Below are 22,175 nucleotides of genomic sequence, written 5' to 3'. Positions count from 1 at the left end.
GCAGTAATGCTGGCTTTGTATCAGGCTTTAAGTAGTAAAGACAGAGCTGAGCTATAAAGTAAAGCTCTCAGTAGATCCTGCAGTCACAACCTCTGGGTTGTAACTGAAAGAATGAGTTTGTGGGATGAGGTTCCTGGTTTCATCCATGTGAGTGATTTGGCAGGACCTTGTTATTGAGCTGATGCTACCTCACATTTATGTGGTTTGGGCACTCTGTAAGAATGCCTCCTGGCTGCCTACCTCTAAAGGTGTTCAGAGCATGACTGTTTAAAAGGGGAGGCAAAGGTAGACTCAGTAAACACTCCAGGGATTACATCTTCCAACCGGCCTCGGCGTGCTCCCCCAGGAGGAACGTTAGGATGCTTCTGGGGAAAAGGATGTTTGGGCTCACCTTGTGGTCACAAGTTGTTTAAAAATGGATTGATATTGTTGTTTGAAGTGAAGTCTGCTTGCTTTGACACATTTTTCTTCATGGCTTTAACACTGAGGTGTCCTCTGTTTGCCCTCACTTCCACAGATAACCAAGCAGCAGCTTCAGCAGACCAAGGATCGTTTCCAGGCCTTCCTCAACGGAGACACACAAATTGTGGCTGATGAGGCTTTCATCAATGCTGTGCAGAGCTACAACGAGGTACCGACACACCATAACTGTAGCAGCACAATCACAGCCAGGACCATTTTGTTATCCAAGCGCAAATGCTTTCGAATGGATCCCTGAATGTGTTGAGCTATCTGTATATACACCATCCATATCATGAGTGTAAAAATGCAGCTGAATATTCATGTCAGAAAATGAGTGGACCGTATTTTCTTGAACGCTTCAGTTGCAGATTAAAAACCAGAAACGACCAGCTCTCAGTCAAAAAAAGCTCGACTCAGTCCTCTTGCTATTCCCTGTCAAAATGCTTGTATTCAGACGGCTGAGTGGTAAAATGGTGGCTGAAGCTTTTCACTGTGCAGATTATGAGTCAGAGCATGTGGCTGACACAGCCATCTTTTCAAACCTCACTATTCAATCCGCAGACGAAAAAAGTCATTATTACCATGCATATAGTATAAAAAGCAGGGCAGACTGGGGATATATTAAAGGCCAAATCCATGATGGAAAAACAAGCATAGCCTTTATGAAAAACCGAAGTAACCATTAGGAAACACATATCTAGACTGTCACAGAGGTTAATTACAGGATGCCCTCTGCAGTATGTGACAGCTAATCAGAAAGTTAGTTTATTATGTGATATGTAATGTTAATGTGAAATGTACTATAATTGAGAGCTGGGAAATTATAATAACTGTAGTCGGACTGCAGTCTTGTAAAATGTTCGCTCACGTATTGCAAAGACAAACGTCTCATCCAACCATCACCAGTGTCTCAACACTTTAAAACACATGGTTTATAACTTTCTATCAACGAAGTACAAATACCATTATTGTTATTATTATTCAGTAATAAGAAGGCAAAACACAAAATGTCAGTGTGACGATTTACAAGTTAAAGTAATAAAAGTGATGAAACAGGAAAAATCACAGAAAAAAGCAAAGCAGATAAAGACATAGATAAAAGAATAAAATCAATAAGGGGACGATAAGAAGACAGACAGATAAATAGATTAGGAACAGTAAAAAGAATAGAATGAATTAACAATAAACAAATAAAAGCTGTAAGGGCAATAAGAAAAAAACATTACATAAGAAAAACAGAAAAACTGATTACAAACAGTGAAAGGAATAAAAGATAAAAATACTAAAAATCGACGGTATAATAAAGAAAATAAGAAGTATGTTGTGGTGAAGTAAGCAGAAATATAATAAATATAGCATTAAATATGGTAGTAAAGCACAAGATTTTTTAAAGATGTGCTACTAGATGTATTCTCACTTTCTTTTTGGTCGTCAAACGTTGCTCTCAAGATAAGTACGTCTTGATTTAGTGTTGTAATAATATTCCTTATAGTGTTTGTGTGGCTAAGAGGTTGAGTATGATACCAGAACGCTACAGCATCCTGGAAAATGTTCTGAGATAAACCTAATTGGAAATACTTCCGATCAATATGTCTTCCTCTCTTTGTTTGACTGTGGTAAGATGATTGCGGTTTGATAGAAACCATTTTTCTGGTCACCCTTTAACTTCCACCTCTTTTGCACTATGTAAATTTCATGTTTCATGAGTACAATATAATATAATTTATCTTGGGTTATTTAGCACCTTGTCTGCGGCGTGTGGATCTTTATTCACTCCGTCTCAAAGTAAAATGGTTAAATAATGAAAAAATGATGCTAATTTTCTTTTTTCTAATAGCATTGAGGGACACTGTTATTAGCGAAATTATGGACAATCACAGGTTTCTTTGTGTTCTGTCTTTTGCGAAAATCTCCCTAAATGCTGCGGTCTGCAGTTCTCCAAACGGGAAACCAAAGATTGACTTAACATCTTATTAATTTCAGCCTGCGGAGCTTTGTTATCCACTGAGTGTACACAAAATGACAGGGCTTATGTACCACTGCACTGCAATGTTTCAGTACAGCAGTTGCTGATTTTTAACCATAATGGATGCTAGGAACAAAATGTGACTGTTAGAGCGACAAAGCAGTCAGCTCTGATGGTTACTTTGCTTGATGATGTGACAGTATAGCCGACGCCAGTCTCTGTCCCTGTTAGTCTGTCATCGCAGGAGACAGAATGCAGCCATGTTGAGTCACGGTCGTACATATATGTTAAAAACCAAAGTAAATGGTTTAATGGTTTCTTTTTGCAAATGAAGGCAATGATTTACTGAATGTGACAGAAAATCTTTTCATTCTGTACCCTACTATAAATAATTGATGCTAATAATTTATAATAAGAACTTCTTTTATGCAATAGATAACATTGGTCTCTCACAATATAGGTGTTCCTGAAGAGTGACCGTGTGGCTAAAATGGTCCAGAGCGGCGGCTTCTCGGCCAATGATTTCAGGGAAGTGTTCAAGAGGCACATCGAGAAGCGTGTGCGCAGCCTTCCAGAGATCGATGGCCTGAGCAAGGAGACGGTGCTCAGCTCCTGGATGGCCAAGTTTGACACCATTTACCGCGGTGACGAGGATCCACGCAAGGCACAGCAGCGCATGACTGCCAGCGCGGCCTCCGAGCTGATCCTGAGCAAGGACCAGCTGTACGAGATGTTCCAGAACATCCTCGGCATCAAAAAGTTTGAGCACCAGCTGCTTTATCAAGCCTGCCAGGTAAGGATCTCAAGCCTACAGGTGATACGTATCAAAAGGTTTTCACACTTGATCCAAATACGTGAGTGCTGGAACTGTATTTTGCAGCTTTTATAATGTTTGAGGCACCAACATAAGCTTTCTTTCAAAAATAAGATTGGTCTAAACTATAAATCAATTACAGTAAACATAATGATTTTCTAATTTTCTAAATACTGTGAACACTAAAAACTTTCCAATCATTATTTTAATATAGTAAGATTGTGTTTTGATTTTCTCCTCACTTAGCTGGTCAACAGATTGTCAGTCTGCAAAAGTTTTGATAATAAATTGAAAAAAATGTTTTATTGTTTAATCAAGGAAAAAATATTAAATACTTGGTGGTTCCAGCTCCACCGAAAGTTCAGATATTATGCTCAATTCCAAATGCACAATTTTATTAAGGTTGTCTCCTAGAAAATAGCTGCTTGTCATGCATTATTGTTAAAAAAACATGTAATCTTTCTGCTGCAGCACCTCTATTCACCCTCTGTCAGAACGCTCTATTTTAGTGCCTGTCTCTTTAAGACCCCTACACAACTTTACAGAAGTCCCGATGGCTCGTTTAAAGGCACAGTTTCTGAATACAGGCCGTGTACATTTCAATAGTTACATTTTCACAGTATCTATATAGTTCTTAGACCTGCTGCATGACCCGAAACAGACATGGAAATCTCACTTTCTACAACAAGTGATATTCTCTTTTTTATATCAATGTCATATGAATATTTCTGAGTTTTGGAGACATTTGAAGGTGTCACAGTGGGTTTTCAAACCTTGTGATGGGCATTTTTGCACCTATAGGCACGACCAGCTTTTGAGGCGGACCTGAAATTTCTTTTCTGACCACTTCAAGATTTGACAGCACCTTTCACAATTCACCAAATGCACTAGATTCTTGGGGAAAAAAAAGCTGGCACTGGACTGAAAAAGACCCTTTGTCCCAAGTGTGAACACACTATATTCTAGTCCAGTGGTATTCAAACGTTAGTGTCCAAGGCACACCAAAGGGAAAGCCAAAATCTCAAGGCATACCTGTATTTGTATCCATGCAGCATAGCCTCTATAACACATGTTGTCTAAAACTTTGTACACGTTCTTTTGAAGGGTTTTTAAAGGTTTTTTTAGGGTATAGATTTTGCCTCTGTGTTGGGAAGTGTACAACAAAGGATATAGTAAATTAGAAAATCATTCATTACTTGCTGTATATTTAAAAAATAATCTATGGTTGTAACAAATTCCCATGCCACACCATTAGGAAACCACTTTTCTAGACTATCTGACGTTGGGATAATGTGTCGAAATAATCCATGAAATCTGATGTTTAATCAGACAAATGCTCCAAAAGAATCACCTTTTTAAAATCATTTAATCAAATTAATGACAACAGGTCATTTTTATCTATGGCATTGAATAGACATATTTTAAGAAAATTTCTCCTCTCAAGATATATCTCCTGACACCAGGGGAGCCATACTTCATTGTAGGGGAGGTGTGTTGAGATTGCAGGTGGATAATAGTGGACACTGGGGTGCTGCTTGTGTCAGACATAACTCTTCTTCCTCACTGTCTTTACGGCTTTACTGTTCTCTATGGGAATGCTGAAAGCAGCACTAATGTATTCTTTCTTCACGAGCCTGATTAAAAGTCTTATCACGACACGAGGGTTCCAACACATTTACATCGACTCATCGTTTAATGCATGAAAAACATGCCCCTTCATTTCATTTAGCTCTAATGGACACACCCCTTTGGAAGCCAATGAGTTTGAAAATGCTGAATTTTCTTTGGACCCAGGTGTCATCCGTCTTTCAACAGTTGCTATCATATAAATCTGCACAGATGGCAGGAGGTGCTGTTAAACAAATGAGATTGTTCAGTATTGTATAAACGTCTCTGTTGGCAGTGATCAGGACAGGCTCTGTTCTGCAGAGTGTTCATTTGTTAGATGCTTCTAATGCTGAGGTGCAATACTTCGCCATAGCCTCCAAATCCACTGTGCATTTTTCCTCCCAAGCCTTTGAAGATGCTTAACCTAGTTTTTTCATGTGTTGGCAGCAGAGCTGTTAGTATAGGGTCAGGAATCCACATGCAGAACACAATATCATTTCCCTGAACGGATCCCACTCTGAGCACTACAGAGCTATAGAAGAACATTTGATGCACAATGCACCATCATAAAGCCGTGTATGCTGCCGCAATGTGTACAGCTTCATACTACGATGTAATACTGATTTTTGACAATTATTGTTTGTGTTTGTGTGTTTCATGGCTTGTGGATTCAGGCCATAGTTGTGGAAAGAGACCAATTTGTTTTGAATGGTAATTCACAGTGAGCGGATAGTACAAAATTTGCATAGGAGAATTACAATTTCTGTTTTCGTTCGCACTTTTCCGGCTGTTCTTGGAGTCCTCTCTCTCTCTCTTTCGCTCCCCTTTCCCTTGCCGTTCTAATGAATGTATCAGCCCGCATTTATATTGACTTTGAGCATCTCCTCAGTAAGCAACCGGCAGCCACACATACTGCCCTCTACTAAATGATAAAATCCTCACTATAAAGGACATGCAGCAATCCAGTCAGCATGGCTCAGAGCTGCTGGGATTTGATGAAAGGTTTTCATGGATTGGCTGGGCTTCAGACACCATCATTTTTTAGCTGTCATCGCTAGGGATTTACATTTTTTTGCAGTTACATCCAAACAGTAGAAAGGAAGCGCTGGTCTATTTTCGTTTCATGCAGAAGTAAGAGCAGCCCCTGGAAATGACTAGCAGACTGATTAGACTGGTACGTCCAGCGGCTGCTACAGCCAGACTCCCTGATGGCTGCACAGTTATTTAGCTGTGGTGACACCAAGCATGACCAAACAACTGCAAGAAAATGTGTTCTGTGTCTACTTTCCAGAGCAGGTTTGTTATCTACACTAATAGATTTTTTTTATGTTACATATAGTAACATTTAATTAGTAAAGATCAGAGCACCTGGCTGTGCTCTGGTTCAGATTTTATTTTCAGTCGAAGTAAAACAGCTTTTGCAGAAATCACACATCGCTCGCTGCAGAGAGTGAAAAGATATCCCGCGCCTCTCAAATCCTCTAACCAGAATGCCTTTCCCACACACACGATTTTTCTGAAGGTACAGCACATTCTGAACAGCGCACATCAAACACTGCATGACATTTAACAAGTTCTTGTTAAACTTTGTCAAAGGATTTATGATCCTTATTATGACAACAGTTTCTACGCCGTTGTGTGTTCTGGAAGGAATGAAACACAAAAAAAAATGTCAGCGTTCAGAAAATGATCTTGTTGATATTTTATTTTGTAACGCATCTCACTGATGCAGTGTGTGCTTCCGATCATTTTCTTGTTTTACTAAAGTCTATTTACGGTAAAGGAGCCAGCATTGATTTACAGAATCTGAAGTGTTAATACTGTTATGTTATTTAAATCTATCACACTTGGCTTCACAAAAACACCTGATTATCAGCATCTTTGGTTTGTACATCTTTGCTGCACCCTCAATGCTGCGTTATTCACTGTTTGGCCACTAGGGGCAGTAAAGCTCAAAACAAGCTTGTTAGCAACAACTCCGAGAAAACTATTTTAAGGCTTGCTTAACTAGCAAACTGCTGTTAACAGGTACAAATATAACGTTTTAATGTTTTTCCTTATGCTTTGGGATCGTTGTGTGACGTGAAACCAAGCAACTTCAGTTCAGCAGCTAGCTTGCCAGGACAAAAAAAAGAAAAAAAGAAAGAAGCTAGCTAGGAAAAAAATAAATAAATAAAAAACAAAGAATCCTAGCTTGTTTGGTGTTAGTGGCGGCCCCTAGGAGGTAGTTGAGAGTGGAGAGAACAAATGGATAGAGCTGTAGATGTATGGTGCCACCTCTCTTTGATTTCTGCATTATGAGCTAACACTGCTTACAGATTCTCATGCTGATGTGTTTTAACCATTGATATTATTCACACCAGTGGGCTCTCACTAACAAAAATTATTCCCTCATCTCAAGTGGCTGATTAAATTAACTAAGCCTGGCTGGAGTCAAAGTAAGGCAGAAGCACATCTTACTGTCCCCCCACAGAGCTGTAAATCGTGGCCTGTGGCCCAGCCCCCCTCCAGACTGACAAACCATACTTAAATCTGCTTTCGCTCTTACAGGCGTTGGACCCTTCCTTCTCTTCTATAATTTGTCTTGTCAGCAACTGTTAGTTGGGAAATGAGGCCTGAGCTCTTCCTGGTTGTAGCCTGTAGCTGATATAATTGCGTAATGGAGCCTCTTGACTGCACACAGGATTGGGAGAGGATGAAAGCATTTGCTATGCCTGCCCAGCCACCTCTAAGCTGAAAATCAGTGGTGCTGAAACGTAGGGTGAAGCTTGACTGCACCAGTGTGGTTTGAAGCCAGGACAATATTTATTATAAGATATAAAAAATAAAAAGGGCAAGTTCGTCCTTGATAAAGATGTCCTATCTCATAAACGGCTGAAAACTAGTCTTTCCTCTAACTCTTGTGCTTTTACATTCATATGCATTTTTATTAATGTACTTTTCAAATACAAATTTAATTAAAAATAGTGTCAAATAATCTCCATCGTTCTCAGTCCCTTTGATTCTGTAAAACCGTATTTTCTTATGAAAAATCTCCCAGTTTATTGATTATTCTGTCTCTATTAACATCACTACATTAACAATCTTTCATTAAACCAGTAATAAATTATTTGGCTTAGCTTGGGGCAGTGCAACAAGCTGAAAACTAAACATAATTGCTTCAAAGTTACCATCAATAGCTCTGTTTTGGTTTCTACCAGCTCCTGAAGAAAACATTTAGCTCTTTTGCAACCAAATGCTTCAATATCTTCACCAGCTAGTGTCTCAATTTGTCTTTCTGCCATGTTACTCTGCATGTAACATACAGTGGCTTTATTAGAGCTTTACCAGCTGTGTCTGAAAATGAGGCTGGTGAGAGTGAGAAATAACATTAAAGTTATGGAGCTGTTAAACCAAAATAATGAGCTGAAGGCACATAAACACAGTATTTGTATATATTTTTTACCAGTAGGGGTTTCTCAGTCAAAACAATGACAAAAAAAAGACATTCAGTGGTGTTGTAAAGTAGTGTCTGATCTTTGCAGTTGCTGTCTTCATTGTTAAACGACCACCATTGCTGATAAAAATCAATCTTACGTGACTCAGACAGAAATGTTTGGTAATTACCTGGAAGTTAAATCAACAGGCAACCGAATAAAGCACACTGTTACCATGAAGAATAATGTTAATGTACGTATCTACACATCTCAACAAAATACATAAAAACACACTTTTTATGTATGTTGTTGAGATGTGTAGAGTCGGATGACAATTTTCCCTACAAGTGACCCTTTCACATTGTACCCCCATATAAAATAACTGATATCTGCAGCTTTAAACAAGATCAAAAGACAGAATAAACCAAATCTGCGCACTAGACTTAATTAAACTGTGAATTTATTAAGATGTTCGATGTTGAGATGGAGTTTTTTTTTTTACCACGCACACTCATGAGCACATTTCCTAATTAGCATGCCTCGCACAAGAGAGACTTTTCCTTTCACCACTCACTTTTTAACACACACAAATCAAACACATTACAGACACATCATCACACCCAGAAGCTCTAAATATAGATCAGCTGCTTCGACTCCTCCACGTCCTGTTCAGCTCCAATCTAGCCCTACCCGCCCAGTCTTTGTTCTCTACAAGAAGCTGCCTCTGGCCGGCTGTGCTGTCTGCTGCTAATGTCCCAGCATCCACCTGCGCATCTGTCATCAGCTGTGCTGTTAACTACCTGCCTGCTTCTGCTCGATCACCTTTAACCTGCTGTCAGCTTGGCTAACATTGACACAACGTCACCTTTATTTAGCTGCAGTGCTGCTGTCAGCTTCAGTAACGCGGGGTGAAACTTACCTTTAAGCCGGGCGTATTTTATATGAGATTGCCTGTCCACCTATATCGTGCATGTGGACCAGTGACAACCGTGACCTTTTGGTGGTTGTAGGCCGGATAAGATTGGGGTGCTGTGAGGCTCAGTAGGGGGTGGCTGTTAGTTCATACAGACACTGACCTCTAGCGCTACTTCCTCCCACAGCCAGGACCGCCTTTGCTTTTCACTGCTGTCAAGAAAGAGACGGGAGTAATAGAAGGAACCGGCCCCATCCCCCTTCACATTACATGCTCCAGAGTCACTCCTCTCATGTTAGCCATTTTGCCGTTGAGCTGCAATCTGCGCATAGTCACATTTACCAGTATTATCTGCTGCTGCTGCTGCAGTGTTCAGTTATGAAGTGAGGATTTTGCAGTCTCGAGAATTTGCCTGAGCATGTGGATTTGGGTCTGCTGTGTTTTGTGGGAGGGGGAGGCACACAGATGAGAAAATGCAGTGTCAGACACCGGCAGGCCAAGACGCTGGATTTCCAGGCATGGCAGTGACAGTTCTTTTGGGATTGCACGAGTCAGATGTCGCTGGCACCGCAGTCCTATAGTGCCCAGAGTGAGTGGTTTTGACAGGCGGCACAGGATCGCCAGCAGCAGGGGGAGAGAAGCCGTTGAAGCACAGTTCAGGCAGGAACGCAATCAGTATCAGTCACAGTTCTGGTCGTGGATGAATCTGGTTTTCTACTATTGGACATGACAATATCCTGCTCATGAGACTTCCTACCACAGGACGCTCCCCACTGTTTCACTGTCACTGTGTGGCAGCACAGGACCACTGAGTACTGCTGTGCTGCAAGTGCAGACATTCTGCTGCAGCTGGTGGCAAAGTATGATTATGTGCTCTACTAAACAGGAACTGGGGTTATGTAGGAGGGTGGCTGTTTAGTGGCCAGCACTGGTAATACACAAGACCCCCTCCTTTCAAGATGCCATCTGGCTTACATCATTTCATAATGTGCACATCAGTGAACAGAATTACAGAGATCGGTAATGACATAAAAAAATCCATATCAGCAAAATATGTATTTTCTACTCTAACGTGACCCAGATGCTCATAAAGATACTGCTTTTAAGTGTGTTTGTTTCATTGTCGGATCAGATCTGTGTCGCTCATTTCCCTCATCCACTTTTTGTTTTCTGATTCCAGTCGGAGCTGTGCAGCGCCTCTTATTTGTGCCCCCCTCCCCTCCTGTTAACAGCCGCACCATGACTTCAGCTCATTCGCTCTTAAAAAGGATTGCTGGAAGGGGCAGGGAATCAATATGGTAAAGCCTGAAAGACAAGGCCTGTTAATGTAATGGGAGTGGGTGAAATACCATAAGGTAAAGAGAGGTCAGCTCTGGCATGCGTCCCAGAAGCAGGAGACTGGAGGAGTTTAGAGCACTGTATCGCAAATAGATCCCGCTGCTCAGTGGGAGAGACGAGGCAGCTGTGCAGAGATGTTAGTGATAAAAATCTAAATTTAAACATGTTATTCTTTATTTAACTTTTTTTTGCCTTTAGTAGTGTGATATATCAGGTTGTTTCCTTGCATCCAGTCAGCTGAGCAGTTGACTCACTAGATACGAGGGCCCAAGAGATACTGGATTTTTGGGTATGTCCAATTTTGATATTAGGGAGTGAAAAAGATATTCTTTAATACACAGAATATATACTTGAACGCACATTTGTCGCAATGATACCTTAAATGTGATTATCAAACACTTATGACAAGGATACGTAAAGGAAGCTGGATATTTTATGTGTTAAACAATAAACTGTATTGTCTAAAATTACATTATTGCACTGAAAAACTAAAACTTACTGGGAATTTAATTATTCTGAATTATCTCAAACATCTTTTTCTGTATTATAATCTCTGAAAAGAGAAATAATTTTCATCTCAGTCCATATCGGGCAACATATACGCAGATATATCTATGAAACCAGCGCCACACAACACAGCATTTAAAGCCAAAGATAATTTGTTCCTAAATGGGCCTTTGAAATGCATAAAACTCAACAACAGATGCACAGTACCAAACACATTCACCAAACATATGCTCCTTTGGAACAAACTGAAATATGTGCTCCATGAAACTACAGCATTGTTTTCCTCCCACTTTAAAAAAAACAGCACTTGGGTGTAAAACTTAAGGATTTCGTGACATAACAACACCCGGGTTAGAAAGGACATATTTAACTTTTCACTGAGGACTCGTACGCGGCTGTATAGGAAGCTTTGTGACTCCCCAGGTACAACTGTGCTTCAGATACGTCTCAATTAGGCTTCTGTCCTTATAGAGGAAATGGTGGTGACTGGTGAGTCACAACATCACATTTGACAAGAATGAGCCGTTTTGGCTGAGAGAATAACTGAAGAGGTGAAGCAGACAGCGAGAAAGAGACATCAGCTCTCTCCTCTATTTCCTTGTGTCAGCTAATATAAAACTCTCATTCATTATTGATGCGAGCGAGCCATGAATTTCTCTGCTTTTCATTTCTCCAGGGCGAAAACTAGGCTAACAGATGTCAGGTATCTCTGCCCTGAAGCTGATATTGTCCTATGCAGGCATTTTTCAAACATTTTAAAGAAAATGCCTCTCCACTTGTTTTTCTCTCAGTGTGCCAAACAGTTGTGGAATGGCTCCTTCATGTCAAAGCTTTTCTTCATCACAGTGAATGAAGTTCGCTGTTGTTATTTACTGATACGATGTTAATTTCAGTTTGCTTCAGAGTTGCATTTTATTTCTGCTGATTGAAATCAGCAAGAAAAATCCCGAACACCCTTCAACAAAGAGCACTCCACAAACTGTGGGCTATTCTCGGTCTCTATGGTGATGGCAGCATGGGTCCTATGAGCTATTGATGAATTTCTTTTTGATTTTGATCTATCTGTGTGCGCAGCCACACGATGCTGCTATGATTGCAGCCTGTTAGCACAAACTGCGGCTCTAATTAGCCTTTTCACACCCTGCTGCACCGTTCGTCATCATTACTAATCTGCATGAGCACCTCTGGAGTGTATAGTCACATTTGCCTCAAGTCGCTTCTTAATGTTGTCTACCTTAAATATCTGCTATTTAAATCCTGCTATACCTTAACTCCACGGCTTTCAAACATCAAACTCTGTTTACAGGTATTGGGGGAGTACAAATGCACATGTGATAACAAGTTAAAGCCTTTCATGCTTCCAGATGGAGCTTTGCAAAATCTGATAAATTACCTCAAGCGATGTCACTTGAGGCTGAAATTAGTTTGAAAAGGAAAATAAACTAGATGTTTAGAGTTTGAAGTAATTACGCTTTTCAGACATCTGTAGCTTGGTCCTAGTCTCTGCTTGAGGCTTGTGGTTAGAAGCTACATTAGCCGTGTTTGCAACTACTTGCCAGGCACCCCCCGAATCTCAGAACTGCTAATGGTTGCAAAGTTGCATTGTGGGTGATGTAGGCACCAGGTTTAGACACAGACAAAGAATGCGTGGGATAAAAAAGATGCTTCGAATTGATTAAATAATTTTTTCCTCTGTCCTTGAAGTCTAGTAAATGTGTCAAATGCATTTTCTTCTCCATAAATCATCTGCAATGTCTATTTTTAAGTATTATAAATCATTCAGTGTTCATATACGTACATGTTTGCTAGCTTACGTTCTTCCACCACTCTGTCTTAATAGTCGCACTGGTACACTTCGTACATGTGAAACTAAATAGGTACCCATTTTCTTAAACGTGCTATTAGATGGTTAAACACACTCCACAGGGTGAATGAATGCAACAAAATGGTTTCTGTCCATCATTAACTCTTTCTACGTCTTGTCATGGAACCCAAGAAATGGGGACTTGTTCATGACAGCAATAGGGGGGTTTCCATTCACTTGTTTTTATGAGCGTTATCAATTTGCCCTTTAAACAATAAGAATTTTGAAAATTCCTTGTGTTTTGCTCAGGTGGGAATGTTGGTGTATCAGAAAAGCAAAACAAACAATACAGCAATACACAACCTAGACACAGACTTCGCAAATGAATCATGACCTAAGTGGACGATACGACTTAAACATCTCCGCAAGAGAGGAAAACATCAGATCTGTGTGGAATAATGAGGACACTGTAATAAGAAATATATTTATTTAATATGTTAATTAAGTTATTGAAAATACATATGAATAACATTTTAAAAGTATTGTCATCAACAATGCCATTCATGTATCGTATTAAAAGATTTTTGGGGATTTCTCATCTTTCACCGTGACATAAATGATCCTGGGAGATGTTGGTGACCCTTGACACTGACCCCTGGCCGTATTGAAATATTGCGGGGCTCTTAATTTGACCTCATTGACCTGCTCCTCTCTTTTTATCAATAGCTGGACAACCTGGATGAGCAGGCTGCGCAGATCAGAAGAGAGCTTGATGGTCGTCTTCAGATGGCGGACCAGATTGCCAGGGTGAGTCAGACACTGCGGGGGACTGAGGTTGTTTTTAATCTGCTTTGTTATATAGTTAATATGTTACTAATATGGTGCAACTCGTGTAAACATCGTAGAGCTCCCACCCACAGCTGAAAAGATTTTACTATTTCAAAGAATTTATGTCTGTAAATTTGGCTATATTTCTTCTGCACTAAATTAGGTATCCAAGAGGCACCCACACTAATCTTCCTTTTCTGTTTTTAGTATCTTGGAATGTCTTTTGTTGTTAAGACTGCAATTGTTCGCTGAGTGTTTCCTGTTTCCTGTTTTGCAAACAGGGCGGCAAGTTCCCCAAATTTGTGTCTAAAGAGATGGAGGCCATGTACATCGAGGAGCTCAAGTCCTCAGTGAATCAGCTGATGGCCAATCTGGAGAGCATGCCTGTCTCCAAGGGAGGCGAGTTCAAACTCCAGAAGCTGAAACGGGGACACAACACCTCCATCATCGACATGGGCCAGGAGGACGAGAACACGCTGTCCAAGTCTGATGTGGTTCTGTCCTTCACTTTGGAGGTACACTGTTAAAATAATGAGACTAGTTAGGAGTGTGTAATCAAATATGTGAACATTAGAATATCCAAACTCAATGCAAAAGTACATCTGCCTAAACCAGAACCTATAAATCAGAGCTGTCGTCTACTTGTCTGCTAGAGACTAAGTATAGAAGGAGACAGCAGACCTGCTCAGGGGGTTGAACAGACGCTATGTGAAGAACAGGCTGACACACACACATTAAACCCATTTACCTGCTCCTTAACGGGGAGAACGTGACTCATCCTGTTATCAGCTTGTCTGAGATGAGCTATCGCCACAGAACAGGGCGCAATCGCACCTCATTCCTTATGATGCGCTGCTATTTCAGAGTCGGGAAGTACAAAATGTGCGACGAATATGACAGTGTTGTCTGTTTCTTCACACAGAAGCGGGCACACCGTTATGAATGCTGAATTTATTTGCACAATAGCAACAATTAGCTATTTGTGTGAGGTGGTAATTCCACCGTGCTTTGGTAAAGCCTCATTTTTCAAGTCTGTTTACTTTCCAAGTGGTTGGCTGCAGCAGCTGCCAGAAATCCCTCAGCAACAAACCAGGCAAATCTTTGGAGAATCAGTTGGAATCAGCTGTAATATAGAACGAGTACTTTTGCATTTTTTGATCGCTGTGGATGACGACATTGAAATGTTGGGGATGATGTGAGGTGATGATACTTACAGGGCCTGTGATTTTTTTGTAGTCTGTAGCTGGCTCGAACAAATATTGTCAAATAGCAATATGGCCAAGTGCAATATCCAAACTGCAAGAGCTGCGATTTTTTAATGATTTAAAATCACTAAAATTACCATTCCCACTAAGTTGATGACTCATATTGCAATTGCAAAATAATTGCAGTATGACTTTTTTTTTATTACTTAAATATTTCAAATCTCATTCTTTCAAAAGTCATATTGATGCAATGTTTTTTTTATATTTAAGCATGCCAACCTGGCATGCATCGACTGATATAACGATATATAAACAGTCAAATAAAATATATTGGCGCCATGAAGACATCAGTGGATTTGGTGGATGCTTTCAATCAAAGTGGGTCCATTATCCGACAGCACATATTTCTGCCTTTGGCTGTCCCACTAGGAATTTACAGCTACAATATAATAGTTACCCCTGGCAGTGTTAGTACTATATTGTATTCATTGAGCGATTAGAGACCTCGTGAAAGATTTGGTGAGGTAGATTACGCCCACAGTACAAGCAGTTTTGATGATAGAGAGTTGTACTTTATAGTAAGGATGGCTGCAATTCTTATGAGCAGTTCTGCTAGAAAATCTGCTACAATTTAGTGATATTAAGGCACCGGCTGAAGGTGTAAATAGTAAATGTGGCTGGGATTTCTAAAATATCTATCAAACTGTAAGAATTTGCCGCCTGCGCGTCTGCTCTCGACTTTTTGCTCTATGACCTCTTTCAAGAGATGAATCACTCCTCGTCTACAACAACTCACTGAGTTGTCTGTGCTTCCTAGGTGGTGATCATGGAAGTGCAGGGGCTGAAGTCTCTGGCTCCTAACAGGATTGTCTACTGCACCATGGAGGTGGAGGGAGGCGAGAAACTCCAGACCGACCAAGCAGAAGCATCCAAGCCAACGTAAGGACATTCACGCACATTTATTTTTCACATACTTATATGAGCTTAAAATATTGTTCACACCCCATTGTTAGTAAAATTCGCATTCTACCACTGTCTACCCTTAATCCAGCTTCCAGACAATTGATTGCTGATTGCTGCTGTTTCCTACAGATAAGCCAGTAACTGTTTCTGGTATTGTGAAATCAAGTTGCTATTGTCACACAGACAACCGTACACAGGGCAGCGTAAGGAGAATTCTTAGGTGCCTCGATCCAGAACAAATCCAACAAATAGATAAAGAAAATAGTAATCTGTCATTTTAAATTGAATTCCTATTTCTTAAGGTCACTGGAAGATGTAAAGTGCTGGATAGAAAACAGAGTTTTTGCAACTTTTGTAATGAGGTTTTGGAGACAGGTACTATATATCTTGTTTATGTTTAAATTAGTTTTGTTACAGTTAGATAAGTCAAAAGTTATTTGTAAATGAGGTGCTTTTTTGAAGAATGTCCTTCCTTTGTTATTGCATGTTCTGTTTGTGCTCCATATCCTGTGTTTATGGTCCCGAGCCACATAAATAATGAACTCATAAAACTCATAAATGAACTCATTTAGCCAATTCTGAGTGCTGCAGGGGTGACATACTTTTGTAGGCTAACCCAGAAGTTAGCATTGCCTTGTCGATTTGACAAAAACAAGTTTGAGTCTAAAACATTTTGTTCAGCCCGATAATCTTCAGCAAGATAATGAACACTATTTCTATGATTTCTGAAGCGTGAATGCAATCGCTAGAAGTCAAAAGTTAATGTTAATGTTAACTGTTGTCGCATGACTTCAACATCACCGCCACTAGGCTTCCTACTACACTATACTATACACATTTTACTTAAACCTTATTGCTGTGTGTAAGCGGCTAATGTTACTACACAGACACAAACAAACCGTTAGCCTGTGGCTACAGCCAGCTGCTAACGTCACCTCCCGGATAACAGGTTGGGCTTTCGGTCCCATATATAAAGGGACATATTTCATAACTCTTCGGTTTCAGACTAAAGGACCGTGGAAAATGCGCAGTCTGTAACTATTCAGTGTTACACAGCGGTGGACTAAGTTACATGTTTGCAGCTAACACTACTTTGCACGTTAGGTCAATCCGAGTCCTCGTCATCTCATATGATTTTCAAATCAAGCTCTAAACATGACCTGTAATGTTTTCTTACCTGGTTACTAGGAAATGAGCCATGTCAGCATCTGCTTTCAGTCCCAATTCAAGTTGAAGCTGCCTCCATGAGTCGAACGTATCCGATGTGTATTCAGGTGCCAGCCTGGCTTTGGTCGTAATTTCGTTTCGACTCACGACATGCCGCTGACAAAACCTTCGTTTTCTTCTTAGTATGACTTTTTAGTGGACTTTGTGTGGTGGTGGGTCGTTTGCTGCGTAGCAGAATCCATTACTACTCAAACAGTTTACCGCGGTTGTCTTCTCCCTGTATCCAAGTCAAAAGCCGTCAAGGACGCGCATTCAGTGTCATCGGACGTCACGTCCGCAGGACTGTGCGGGAAATTGGGACCACGAATTGCAGTACATTGTGCAACGCACAGCCTGTTCAAGGCAATGGAGAGATACGTGGGTGGGCTCATTCTTTTCGGTTTTGAATGCTTCATCACCCATTACCATTAAACAACTTAAAATGCATGTTTATTTTTTCACAAATCCTGCTCCATGTCCCTTTAAGTCCGCCTGTAAAGACGGACTAGTGAGTAGATGAGTCTCTGTGTCCAGTGTTAGGATGTTAAATGTCCTCAACTACTTCTGTAGTAACATTTAGCCACTTGTAATGAACACCTTTTTAAGGACACGTTAGCACTCCAAACTCTAATAAGATTGTGTTAACCGCAAACCTTATTTCAGACATCTAACCAAAAACCCATTCAACAAACCAATTAACTTTGAGATGAGCAAACCAGAAGTGAAAAATGCAATGTATTTCAGGACTCATTCCTGCAGCACTCTGCTGAGGTCAGAATGAAGAAAACACCCTCAGTTCTGCTGTTCAGACTCAAATTCTGTTCATGATAAAAATGTGACTTTTAAAGCATTATGAATGGGTATCATTAGCCATCCCACTTCTGCTCAGCATCTAGTGTCAGGTGTGAGGTATTCAGAGAGATTTGAAATGAGTGTAAATTGGTTTGCACTCAGAGAGAAAAAAGGCCTTCAGTAGGTCACACTAGTGAATCTTTATTCTTTTGTCATGCAAACTGGTAACAAGTACACAGGTCTTGGCTCTTCCTCTGTGTGCAGTCAAGGCAGACTTGACCTTGAGTGCAGCAGAATATATTTAAGACATTTTCTTACATTCCTTACATTCGTTTCATGCACAGTCGAGTGATTCCACTCCAGGCAGTACTGTAACGTGCAAGTTCTGGACGAAGAAGGGTTTTCAATTATCTGTTTCATCCAGAGGGAAAATGTCATTTCAGCCACTTTAATTACATGTTCCAACAATTTAACACTGTTCATTTGAAACTTGTGCTGTTGAGATTATGCCCCATTCTTTTATTGATCTTTGGTGCCTCCTGTGAATTGCTGCAGATGCCCTAAGTGAAATTCACTTGCATGACAATCCAGTAAACTCTCCTGCATCTCAGTGGGTTCGTCATTGTTGGAAGACATTTCCAGTGCTCTCGCTTGTGTTTTCAGTTGAGCAAAACTTCAGTTTGCTTATTTTTTTTCATCTATTGTTCCAGGGCAGCAGCTCTCGTATTCAGAATAATTACCCCCTCAACTAAAGCTGCTTGAGTCATTCATGATTCACAGCTGAAACCGAAAACCTTTTTGACCTGGTGATGTATGACTCAGCCAGTCAAGGTGTGAAGATTCATGGTGTAATCCCACTGTGTGTCAAGTATAAAGTGAAACGACACAGTTTGTAAAATGTCCTTCCTTCCTTTAAGAGTCCCAACAGTTTGCATGTATCCTAAAATACTTTCCTTCATGTTATGCTATAGACCAGATTCATAACAACAATGGTCTCCTTCTTAAAGCAAATATATCTTCTTATCTTCTACTAAATATGTCTTCCCTTTTTCGCCTCATTAACCAGTATTGCAGAGCACAAGATGCAAGAGAAAATGTCCATGAAACATTCATGCAAATAGGAGCTATTTTAAGGCCCAAATGTCTTCCTCTGATCTCCTTAATTCAAGAGCCATTTTATGGAGAGAGTATGAGAGAGATGGAGGAACATGAATGAGAGAAGGGATTAGAGGGGAACAAGGAGAGGGTAATGTGTGTGTGTGTATGTGTGGAAGGGTGGGTGGGTAGATACACAGAAGAAATCACACAAAAACACACGAGATACATGTATTAATACGACTTGAGGTTATTTGCATGCAGTAATTACTTGCATTTGGATAACTGTTGTGATTTTACTTTGGTAAGTGGATTAAGAGGTTGAAATAGTTAACACCGCCATGAGAATTGTTTTCTGTTATTGTCCCGTACTTCTGCTGTTTGTTTGGTCATTTGAGCCACTCGACATACGCAGGGTTTCATATATTTTGCAGAAGGAGCTGTCGGTGCTCAGCCCTGTCACATCCATTAATAGACCTCACATTGATCCACAAGGTCACCTTCGTGCCAGCACAATGCTTCCCTCTGAAATCAACACACTCGCTCGTCAGCGTCAGTCAGCAGCTTCTCTCTGCTCTGTTGTGTTGGAGCTGCAGCATCGTTGTGCACATTAGGTATGATTTTTAGAAAAGGTTAAAAGAAAAACGGCTTTTCAAGGCTGGAAATCGACACCTTGTCCTGCATACCTCATTACGGAGAGAGAGTTCAGGCATTCATTTTATGTCGCACCACGCAGCAGAACATGTTGGCCGCCCCAGATGGCAGCAGAACTAACAAAAGCTCATGTAGGTTGTGTAACATGATTGCAGTTAACTGCATTTTCCCTGTGTTTTTGGTTTCGTTTAATCCGTCAGGCTCGTGGAGGTGAAGCTGGTGATGAGGTTTAGTCATTATTACATTATGTTTACATTTTCTGGAGCTGTTTTAATCCTTCCTCCTGTACATACTGGCCACAAAGTGATCCTTTCTTAAAGATATAATATGTAAGAATTCTGCATTTAAAGACCTTTGTTATCTATCTATCTATCTATATATATATATATATATATATATATATATATATATATATTTGTGTCTGAGTCAGGTCAGATTCACCACCAGTTAAGCAAATTTGACTATGGCATCATGTGTTCATGTGCGTTTATTCACCCCAAAACAGATTAGTATACTATACATTAGCTGAAAGCTAGCAAGCAACAGAACACGCTGAGGGTGTTTCTCACTAAATTTCAGCACTCACCAAGAGACTGTGGTTCTCTTTTCTTCTTCTTCTTCTTCTTCTTCCCTCTCCTCTCTTTAATGTTACGTTCATGAACTAAAGAAAGCACATTTGTTGTGCATTTTTAGCTATTTCCGTTGAAATATGGGGATACAATCTGTCTAAGTTCTGTGCTCTTTGAGTTAGACATATCAAGCAGTTATCTTCCAAAGTTAGAGGCTTTTTAGTGAGAGCCTGAAGCTTCATATTAGTTTTGGCTGAACTTTAGAAATTATTTTTACACTAAACGAGGACTTTGGATTCTGTCCCCCATCACTTACATTCAAACCACTTGGACATAAGACATAAAAGTTAAATCAGACTTAAAAAAAATATCCTTTAAGTTTTGACTCTGTCTAAACTACTTTCTCTTCCTCTGTCATGTTTGTGAGGATTAAATCTTTGAGCTTAGACATGCAGGTCAGGTGTAGTGGAGACTTCGATGTAGTGGTGTGTGTAACTAAACAATGTTATTGTAGTAGATTTACAAAGCAATATAGTTTATTTTCTAATTTTTAATGTGTTTTTATGCCAAATAACTCTGACTTACCTCTGTTTAAAAGATGCTATGCATATAAATTGTCTTGCTTTTGAGACATGCCTGTGGCGAGGTTTGAACAGATATAATACACTCGACAGTAGAAGTTAATTTTAGCCAGTCTGTAGGATCTCTCGGCTGCTCCCTGTAACAGAATAATTCTGGCTAATAAGACGGGTGTTTGGTTATATAAAACTCTTGCCAAGTGCAGCTTTAAAGATGTCTGGTTGGTATATAAATAGCAGAAATGCATTTAGAACAAGTGAGGCAGAGGAATCGAGTGTGTCATTATGTGTGTGTGTGTTTTCTGTGGTTTAATCCTGGCTTTGACATCTCTGTGACTCTGCAGTATTTCTTTTATTAAAGACTTTCAGTCAGCCCCCCATCATCTTTCTTCTGTGATATAAAGATACACTGTGGTGTGTGTGTGTGTGTGCATGTGTGTGCATGTGTGTGTTGTCCCCGCTCTGTTTATACTGCAAGCTCTGCCAGTTAGTTATTTCCAGACTGTGTTGAAGTGAGAATGTAAACTCTCACAAAACATGGATTTTATTTTTACCTGATTGCTGAACAATTTGTCTGACATTGTTTTCTGACTTATGTCTCAGTTGGAAAATGTTGAAATCTCTCTTCCAGACTTCAACTTTTATTGACAAGTGAAAAGCGATTCAGTGATTGCCGGAGATGAAGTCATTGTGTGGAAACAGTGTGCCGTCGTGCTGTCATGGAAGCTAACCTCTGGAGTGACTTTTGTTGTGTCTTTCAGCTGGGGGACCCAGGGGGACTTCACCACCACACACCCTCTGCCTGCTGTCAAGGTGAAACTGTTTACAGAGAGCACTGGGGTGCTGGCGCTGGAGGACAAAGAACTGGGCAGGGTAATGCTGTTTGCTTCATTCTTACCAGAACAGAAATACTCTGCTCTCAACACAGCCGTGAGAATACTGTGATCAAGACTCACATGTCACATAGAGGAAGACCAAACTTGTATTTCAAACACATTCTTAAGATGACAAAAACAAACACAGACACCGTGTAACATCCTGATTTTAATCCCCAGTGTGCCCTGACTTGAATATGATTCAGACAACCTTTCATTTGCAACTTAAACACAATATAGAAGTCATCAAAATGAGACAATCTTTCTCTCTTCCCACTGAATTTTTATTCGAGCATTTTTGCAAGTACTGCAAGAGGGAACAACACATTTTGTGTGCGCTCCCAGGAAACACTTCTCATTTTGATACTTTCACATAAAACTTGTGTTAGACCAACACCAACTGAATTATACTGCTCCATTCTCTGTTATCACACAGAAGTAGACGACAAAACTTTTCCCATCTTAAACAACAGATTTCCAATCTTTTTTTCTCATTGTTATGCTGGTTATTGTCAGGTTCAGTCCACATTGGTGAATAAAAGCAATCTTTTTTTCCCATTTTGCACTCAACATCAACAATAA

At 40.1% G+C, this 22,175-nt stretch overlaps 1 protein-coding gene across 7 annotated transcripts in view; it reads left to right on the top strand.

Moving 5' to 3' along the window:
* Positions 1-22,175, top strand: part of cadpsb (Ca2+-dependent activator protein for secretion b) — a 75,278-nt gene that overhangs the window by 19,367 nt on the left and 33,736 nt on the right. For all 7 annotated transcript variants that reach the window (XM_084349668.1, XM_084349667.1, XM_084349666.1 and 4 more), the window contains exons 2-7: positions 518-631; positions 2,889-3,221; positions 13,555-13,635; positions 13,938-14,171; positions 15,679-15,800; positions 21,480-21,591. In XM_084349668.1, the coding sequence (XP_084205794.1) occupies positions 518-631; positions 2,889-3,221; positions 13,555-13,635; positions 13,938-14,171; positions 15,679-15,800; positions 21,480-21,591 (996 nt within the window). The remainder of the gene's footprint in view (positions 1-517; positions 632-2,888; positions 3,222-13,554; positions 13,636-13,937; positions 14,172-15,678; positions 15,801-21,479; positions 21,592-22,175) is intronic.

This window comes from Pagrus pagrus (genome assembly GCF_965226575.1).
Source record: "Pagrus pagrus genome assembly, chromosome: 3".
In the NCBI taxonomy this organism is placed as follows: Eukaryota; Metazoa; Chordata; class Actinopteri; order Spariformes; family Sparidae; genus Pagrus; species Pagrus pagrus.
This window is presented reverse-complemented; position numbering and strand designations above follow the sequence as displayed.